Below are 9386 nucleotides of genomic sequence, written 5' to 3'. Positions count from 1 at the left end.
TATCTTCTCTCCTAAACTTATCTTCATTTCATTTGCCCTTAACATGTCTAGGTCCCTTAGTCCCACTTCTTCCCTGCATCTGCCCCCAACATTCTTTCCGTCTTCCATCCTCCTCCACAGGTCCTGCCCATACATATTGACCTGCTCTTCACTGTTCCTGACTTATTAACTTCAATTTGGAACGCGAGCACTAAAAGTGGCACAGAAAACTTGGGAGTACATTTCCTAGACTGCACTGACTCCATCAATTGGGACCAGACCTGGTTCTAGCCAGACTGCTTCCAGAAAACCCTCAGATGCCTCTTGGTCATAAACATTATCACTCTTGATTTCCAGATGAGAAAATAACAGAGCCTCTAGGAGGTGTAGGGACTCGTCCAAGGTGAAAGGCAGAACCAAGATTCTAACCTTGTGTTCTTTCTACTACAATGTAATTGGATGCGAATACTGGAGCTGCCATTTTTATCGCTTCTCTATACGCTTTCTCAAAATCCCAGTGCTATATGGTTGATAGGAGACGATTGGCTTAGTTCATTAGGAGTTATCCCAAGGGCTCTTTAGAAGGATGCCCCAGTACTGACACCATCTTCTGTCATTTCCTAATGGTAGAGTTTATTGCCTGTCTCTCCGGTTTCCTTTTGGATAAGAGTGCACTCATCATGGAAGCAGTTTAATAAAGTGACAGCAATCCATTTAAAATGAGAAATTCATTTATTGTTTAAAGAACACAGACCAGAAAACTTAAACAATACAGCAGAAAAAAACAAACCCACCCAGGGTTTTTAAGGGAGTCTTCACAGGCATCACAGGCGTCTGATCTTTCCTAACCTCTTCTGGCAGGGGTTAGGATGAAGAGGCTCAGAATAAGAATAACAGCTCAGAATTTCGTCTCTGCTCTAACTATTCTCTTAGCTGGCAAATAATAACCAGAGACAGTTCTAAAAATGCAACAGAACAAAGACAGCAGCAGCAAGAAATCATCCCTGAGCAGGAAAGCAGCTCCTATTACCTTAACAGAGACAGGACGCAACCTAGCGTTAACTGCTGCGAGGTAGGCACTTAATTCACGGTGGCAGGTCCTAGCCTTTGGTAGAAATGATTCGTTCTACGTTTTAGGAAATATTTAAAATTAACAGGAGAAGGGAACTGGAAAAACATATGCAAACCAAGGCTGTATGGCCTTCAGGTTAGACTATGTGTCTTTGGCAAGCATGGCTGAATCGTCTGATGGCACCAACGACACAGAAGCAGTATAAGCAATTCTCAAATTGGTAAAGAGAAGCAAAGATCCATATTGAGCTGGGTTTTTAGGTCTACTACTTTTTTATATTCTGTCCCTTTCTATGCAACCCAAACTTCGAATTGGACTAGCAAACAAAGGTTCAGATAAACAAATACAAATGACTCAACATAAGGCAATGAAAGGGACAGAAACACGTACAATTCATCCAGTCTTCAGCGGTCTACACAGTGAATCCAAGGTTCATGGGCCAGGCTGAAGGCTCTCTCACTTCAAAAAATATTTCAATTGTTCCCGTAGGGAAATGAGCTGTAGGGAGAGGCAGAAAAACATGAAAAATTCATCTGAAATCACAAGTTCTGTTACTTGATCTAGAATTTACTTATATGAACCAAAAAGAACTACTGTAACTTGGTATTTATAAAGTTATCTTAGCCTTGCAGTGTTCCAAAGAACAGTGCCACGGTCGAGAATGCACGTGCAATGCTGCGTGCTGTTTTTATTGTGCCAAACTTAGAAAAAGAAGCTCTAAAGTTGAATATGCTTAAAAATGAAATATGTTTGCTGTTAAGACTTTGTGCTTCTGGGAAGAGTGTACAGAGGGATCCCTGTAGCCACACTGGATACACTTAGAAACTGAGCCAAAGACCTGACCAACCAGGAGCCTGATGTTCTGCCTCTTTTGATTCTTTCTAAGTCAGAAGTCCTGAACACTTTGTGGCGTAGGATTTAATTTTTTTTTTTTTTACTTGAAGTGGCCAAGTGGCCAATAACATGAAGAGAGGTGTACTATCTTTGGGACAAAGATCGTTTCTGAGTATTATTCAATTTAGGTCCTCCATACCAGTGTAGATTTCCGTTCTGTGAAATGAAACGAATGGAACATTATAAAATGATTCTATGCTGCACATCGCCTACCGAATTGCTAGAATTGCTTACTACGGTAATTTAGAGGCTCTTTACACTCAGACGCTGACATGATTACAACCACTAACTGTTCCAGTTCTTTCCCCTTTGTGGGCTCTTTCTTGCAGCACGCCCAGGTTCAGACTTCTTGCTAAACAGTCAAGCTGGCAAACTCATCTATCCCTACAGCTTCAGTGATCATTTCTCTGCATGAACCAACCTCTACTCTCCCATTTTCCAAACTGCTTCCAACGCACCGTGCTTCCAATTTAGCTCATCACCTTCTGCACCCCCTGCCCCCAATAATTCCCTTCCTGTTGTCTTCTGTGAGTGGCATACCATTTTCCCCAGCCAGTCAGGCTTTTGACTCCTTCCTCTTCGTTCTCCTTTTTGCCCCATAAATCCAATCGAGCGTTAAGCTCTGATTCCTTCTATCACTTGGATCTTCCTCTAGTCTCTCTCGACTCCAATTTCTCCTGCTTACTGCTGGCAGAGAAACTTCCTGAGTTACTCCCCAGGCAGAAAAGCTTTGATGGCTCCTTATGCCCTACACCAAAAATCTCAACTCTAGCCTGCCAACAGCCCCTCTGAGCCACTGTGCTTTCCGCATAGCATGCCCTCCTTTCCCTATATCCTTATTGAACCCTACCCACCTTTGAAGGCGCCAGCCAAACACCATTTCTCCATGAAATCTTTCCCTAATCTCTATGGACAAAAGTGAGCCCTCGTTCCTTTAAATTCCTGTTCCTCTCATGGCTCTCTCCCCAGATGGAGGCAGAGACTGGGTAGTAAGCATTCTGTAGCTCCCTGCAGAACCTAGCATAAGGCAGGCACCCATCTACACTGACTAAATGAGCTAACATAAAGGACTGTGAGTGAATTAAGTTTGCGGCTACATTTCTGTGTTGAAAATAGCACTTCCCCAATACTATTTACGTGGGTGAAAACAAAGACGTTTGGTGGGTGCTAAAGCAATTTGGCACTAATTGTTCACATGGTTGTTTATAAGCAGTACTTGGTTAAGTGATCTGCTGAGGGGAAGGGAATATACAGAAGAATTCCCCTCACCTTGCTGATACGAGGAATGGGGATGAGGGATGGTGTCTCTATCTTAAGAGGCCCATGCTAAGCCCATCAGCATATGACCTCCAGTTCCTTTAAAACTGTTACCCTCAATTTCTTAGGGCTGAAGTCAGCATGCATTTTCTGTACAGCTACTTGACCCTCACTTATCCCACATTTCCCTCTTCTCTTCTTAGTCTGCTCTCTTGTGGCTTTAAATAATACAGTTGTTCAAGTTAGAAATCTGGCATGCATCCTTAACACTTCCTTCAACACCCACTAATTGACCCAAGTCCCATCAATTCTATTTTTAAAATACGTTCTCTCATATATGAATATTTGTGGTGGCATTAGTCATGATAGCTAAAAAGGGGAAACCACCCAAATGTCCATCGATGGATGAATGGATAAACAAAACATGGTGTGTATGATATGGTATGTATACACACACACACACACACACACACACACAATGGAATATTAGAATACTATTCACCCACAAAATGGAATAAACTACTGATAACATGCCACGGCATCAATTAACTTTAAAAACATTATGCTAAGTGAAAGAACCAGATACAAAAGACTACATATTATGTGTTTCCTTTTAGATAAAATAAGCAGAATAGGGAAAGTAGATGAGTAGAAAGTACATCCGTGGTTGCCTAGGTCCGGCAGGTGGGAGGAATCCAGAAAAAATGGGGAGTGACTGCTAATGAGTACGGGTTTCTTTCTGGGGTGATGACAATGTTCTAAAACTGACTGTGGTGATGGCTGCACAATTCTGCGAATATACTAAAGGCCACTGCACTGTACAATTTACATGTGCGATATGTGAGTTATATCTCAACAAAGCTGTCATAAAAACGTTTTCATTGCAGTTAAAAAACATTATATTCTTCCCATATCCACCCCCACCACCTTAGTTCAAGTTGTCATCACCTCTTATTAGACCACCACACAGCCTCCTAAGTGGCCTCCCTGCTTCTAGTCCTGCCCCCCTATAATCCATTCTCCTGATAATAATCAGGGTGATCTTTAAAAAGCTTAAATTAAATGTGACCCTCCTATCGCGTCTCCGCCTTTTGGCTGGATCAAGTGTGAATGTGACTCTCCTGCTTAAAACTTCATGGGTTTCCCAGCGCACTTTAACACGAGAACCCATCCCCCTTACTCTGGCCTGCAAGGGACCATACGCTATGGCCTCTGCCTACTCCTGCAGCCTTATGTTAAGTCACTCTCTTCCTTGCTTTAAATACTCCAGAGGCCAAGTTCTTTCCCAATGCGGGACCTGGCATATGCTCCATCCAAGAGGCTCTCCATTCCCTCTTCACCTGGACTTATCCTGTAGGTCAGAGCTGAAATATCACTTCCTCAGAAAGGCCGATCATTGTAATTTAATTTAATTTAATTCACAACTCTTTTTATTCAAATAGCATCGTTGATTTTTTTCCTCCTTCACAGCACTTCTTCGCAATTTGCACGTTCAGATTTGTATGATAATTGTTCACTGCCAGTCTTCCGTGCTAGACAGTTAGCTCCATGAGGACAAGCTCTCTTGTCTTATTCAACACTGTATGTACATCTTGTGCTTTTCACTTCATAGGCATTTGTATCTGTTGAACGAGTGAATTTTCACAAAAAAACTCGTTCCAACCTGCTACCCTAATTTAGAAGATTTGGCCACTACTACTCCTGTGAAAGGAACAACCAGAAATGACCCTGGGGGTGGGGGGGAGTCTTTGTATCAAATGTTTCCCGGTTGATTTGAAAACACACTTCTCACCTGCTCATTTTTTTGTATTTCCTGTAACTTAAGCTGCTCCAGCACAGACTGTAAGTGACTCTGGAAAACAAATTGTATAAATGATGAATGCTGAGTCTCAAGGGAAAAGAGAACCAAGTGAGACAAAGAGTTTGGCAAATAATTTGATAAGAAAACGGTCAGTTGCAACAAAAGAGCACTCTTTTTAGAGGATTTAGAGTCTAAAAACTGTATCCCCCAACTACAAATTTCATTTTATAACTCTACACACAGCATTTTTTTTCTTGCCCTAAAATAAGTGGTTGGAATGCCTTCATGTTACCTTTTTCTAGTTTTAGCACAAATCCTTTGACTGTGGTGAACTATTTAAAAAGCTGGCTTGGAGTTTGATGCTGACTTATTCATTTCCCTGTGCTAGGGCAGAATATTACTGTTCCTAACTAGGACTTCCTGCAACATCATAATAACACCATACTGTATCTTCCGGAGTGTGTCCACATCCATCATTTCACTTCGTTATTTTAAAGGACAACACTCTAAATAGGTATAGTTCTGTGTCGCATTGCTCCATTTTGATGACTACAGTTCTCCAGAAAATGAAATCTGGCAAGGAATTTTCCAGGTGCTTCAGAATTTTCCTCACTATAAAAAAAGGATGTGAACATGGCCTAAACATACATTTTCCTTTGGTTGAAATGTGTATTAACAAAAATAAAGCAAGATATTTACTCTTGTTCAGGCAGGCATCATAACATTTAAAAATGAATTTAGTTAATTTTCTTTCACTGCAATGAATACATTTTGGTACAAACAACAGGATTCAATCCATGTCTTACCACTTACTGTGGTCCTTGGTAACTCACTTAACCTCTCTGAATTTTCAATTCCTTATCTATAAAATAGGACTAGTGACAGTACCTGTATTTCAGGAATGTGAGGATGAAATGAGATGATATGTGGAAAATGGTTAGCTCTTTATGTGCCTTGCACATAACAAATGTTCAATATTGGTGATTATAGCTCAGGTCTCCTGGTCTCTTCCCAAAACTGCTTGTGTGAGATGATCAAAATTACTCAGGTAAAAGGACTGGGGCTATGTTTTATGAGGGGTTTCTAAGAGGTTGTTATGGTGTGCAAACGAGTAAGAATGCTGCACAGAGACAACATGAGTCGAAACACAAAGACGGGATTCTGAAAGTGAGATTTCAAGATACCTTTATCGCAGCTGACAAGAATTTACCTTGAGCGTCAGGTTTTCCACTTTCATTATGAGATCCCTCTGTCTTTGTGCTTTGCATCGAATCTCTTGGAGCTTTTTCTCCATGTAATGAATTTGCTTCTGAATATCCATGACTAACAGAGATAGACAGAGATTTGATTAAACATAGCGGATCGAGATCACAATCAACTAAGCCTCCACTACACATCTCAGCAATAACTTCTCAAACTTAGCATTGCATCTAATGTGTGTTTATATATACAACTAATGAATCATCGAGCCTTACATCGAAAACCGGGGATGTACTGTATGGTGACTAACATAATATAATAAAAAATCATTATAAAAAAAAAATAATGTGTGTTTAGAGTCAGTCTTCAGCACTGCCACCCACTCTGTCCCGCCCCCTTGGTTTTTCCTCTATAACTTACCTATTGAACTGGCTCCTTCCTTTGCCTCATACTGGCCAGACGCCGAGAACCTGGCCTGTAGCTCCCTTTCCAGGTTCTCTTCATAATCATCTTCCTCCTCTTCCACAACTTCGTACTCATCATCATAGTCATCCTCTTCATCCTCCTCGTCCTCGTCCTCCTCCTCGTCCTCGTCCTCGTCCTCATCCTCATCATCCTCATCCTCATCCTCATCCTCATCCTCATCCTCATCCTCATCATCACTGTTACTGCTAGAATCACTGAACACCTCCCGGAGCATACTGTATTCTATTGGTTTAAAAGGAAGAGGAAGATGAAACTATATGAATCTCCAAAGGACTCCCACTCTAGCCGCAGTTATTCTCCCTCCCCGCAAATTCACCAGGCAACCAACGAATTTTATGAATGATTTTCTTGAAGGAAGATTATTCCCTTCCTAGAACAATGACGGGAAATGCAAAACACTAACCTTCATTCCTGTGTTCAATGATCAAGACATTTAGAGTATCTAAGGGCCCATAGGAATTTAGGATACTCGGGATGAATGGGAGATTAGAACAGCAATCTAAAACCCCTGACGCACTCAGGGACCAATAAGAGGAAAGAAGGGCAAAGGACTCCTTTTTCTGTGATTGGCCTGTGAGTCTAGAGAGACTGGCCTTTCACACAGTCAACACCTGCCCTCTCTGAAGCTCTGGTTTTGCCTTTATAAACATACCTGATGAGATATGATCCTGCTTATAGTCACTCATTCCTGGGGATATTGCAAAGCCTGGGATAGAGCCCTGACTCTCTATTTCCTTGGTTTCATCTTCAGCAATGACTTCCCATCCTGAAAGGTGGGTCAGTTAAGGAACAAGCAGAAAGAAAGGAGAAGGCACAGTTGAAAGGGAAGAGGCTCTCTGGCCGAAAATGCTACTTAATTTAGTCCAACTTCAGGCTGTTTGTATCTGAATTCCTAGTATGAAGAAGTACCTTATATTGAGGTACACAAGTAAATACATTTCTATGATGTGAATTTACTGTTCCTAGCTAGAAAGTAACATTTCCAAAAACCTTAAGCTCTATACATCAAAATTTGCACACAAATACCAGAAGTGAGGGCTTGTCAGCAAGTACATATGGGGTGGAACAGATCACACAGAAAATATTTAGTATAAAAGGATACGAGCACTGACAGCTTCAGCATCTGAACACAGGAGTCTTTTCACTTCCTTTTCCACATCAGGAGATTCAATGTACTGAACCAAAGTGGGGGAAGGGGGAATACCAGTAAGGTCATTTAACACCCTGTGTTTTGCAGGAATGCCCTTTTCCTACATACAAATGAATTCAAATAATTAGGCCTCTTTAATATGCATACAACCAAATTTCAACTTTAAATAATGCTATTTACGAAGGAATCTTTGACCAGGGTCTAGGTTTTTGTACGTTAAGCTTATTTTTTCCCCCATTCAAGCAAATTACTTGAGACATTTAATCTTTTCAATCTGCAACTCCGTGTTAAACACCTCTCTCAGAGGCACAGCCCATAGGGCTCAGTTATTAATTATTTGCCCGGACCCATATTGACAAAGAACTACAATTCCTTATTTGTTATTTAGAAGTAATTTGGTCTAAAGATCCAAAATCCCAGAGTTCACTTCTCCACATCTTTATTATTAAAGATTTTCCTATAAAAACTGGGTCTTAGCTACATGTTCTCCCTTAAATCCAATTTTAGACAATTATCTCCACAGCAACCAATTCGTCATGCCACAAATAGAAATTAGAACTTTGAGGGGGAATAAGCAATTGCAAACAACTGCTGGTAAAAGTGAACCCTGGCTTCCAAGAAATGGCTTTTAAAATAAGTACCAGAGAAAAAAACAGATTAGAATACAGAGTCACCAGCCAAATTGTATCTTTTCCTCTGGGAGTTATCACATATTAAACAATGAATCCATTTTAAGTGAATCAAATTCAGTGTCTGTGTATGGCAGTAGCGGTTAGAGATGAGAAGGCAGGCTTAAAAGTAACCTTTATGATTTCTTTGATTTGCTTGAAAGTAATAACCAATGAAATAAAACACACTAAGGGTAAACAATAAAGTTATATTAGGTTTGCTCTACCTCAGGAAAGCTGATTTCTTCAACTTGTTTGCAATCAGTGAGCTACGAAATAAAACACAATAAACAATGAAGTTATATTACGATTGTTCTACTTCACTAAAGCTTAAAGAATTCTAAAATTATTCTTAACTTAGTTTTACGTTTAGTAGGCACGCAGTAAATGCTGTTGACTGACAGTATAAAAGCCAAGGCGACTGTGTTCATAGAATGAGAGATTCAACGCAGTAAAGCTGTCAATTCCCCCCAAATTGATCTATATATAGGTTTAATGCAATTCCTATCAAAATTCCAACAAGGTTTTTTATAGACATAGAAAACTTTTTCTAAGCTTCAAACATGCTCTAAAATTCATGTGGAGAGGTAAAGGCTCTAGAATGGCTAAAACAACCTTGACAAAGAAAAATAAGGAAGCTTTCCTGATTTCAAGACTTACATAGCTACACTGTGATATCAGTAGAAGGATCAACATATAGATCAATGGAACAGAATAGGGAACCCAGAAACAGACACACACATATAGGCTCAAGTGATTTTTGACAAGGTGTAAAAGCAATACAATGGAGGAAGGATAGTCTTTTTAACAAATGGTGTGGGAGCAACTGGACATGCAAAATGTAAAAAAAAAAAAAAAAAAAAAAAAAAACCTAAACAA

At 40.2% G+C, this 9386-nt stretch overlaps 1 protein-coding gene across 1 annotated transcript in view; it reads right to left on the bottom strand.

The window, feature by feature from the left end:
- Positions 1-1507: 1507 nt before the first annotated feature.
- Positions 1508-9386, bottom strand: part of TAF7L (TATA-box binding protein associated factor 7 like) — a 17661-nt gene continuing 9782 nt past the window's right edge. The window contains exons 7-13 of the mRNA XM_008701697.1: positions 8735-8776; positions 7792-7864; positions 7342-7455; positions 6624-6911; positions 6214-6326; positions 4995-5054; positions 1508-1549 (exon numbers count right to left, since the gene is read on the bottom strand). Coding sequence (XP_008699919.1) covers positions 1508-1549; positions 4995-5054; positions 6214-6326; positions 6624-6911; positions 7342-7455; positions 7792-7864; positions 8735-8776 — 732 coding nt within the window. The remainder of the gene's footprint in view (positions 1550-4994; positions 5055-6213; positions 6327-6623; positions 6912-7341; positions 7456-7791; positions 7865-8734; positions 8777-9386) is intronic.

The sequence above is a fragment of the Ursus maritimus genome (genome assembly GCF_017311325.1).
Source record: "Ursus maritimus isolate PB19 chromosome X unlocalized genomic scaffold, ASM1731132v1 scaffold_X1, whole genome shotgun sequence".
Taxonomy (NCBI): Eukaryota; Metazoa; Chordata; class Mammalia; order Carnivora; family Ursidae; genus Ursus; species Ursus maritimus.
Note: the sequence above shows the minus strand (reverse complement) of the source record. Positions and strands in the feature narration are given on the sequence as shown.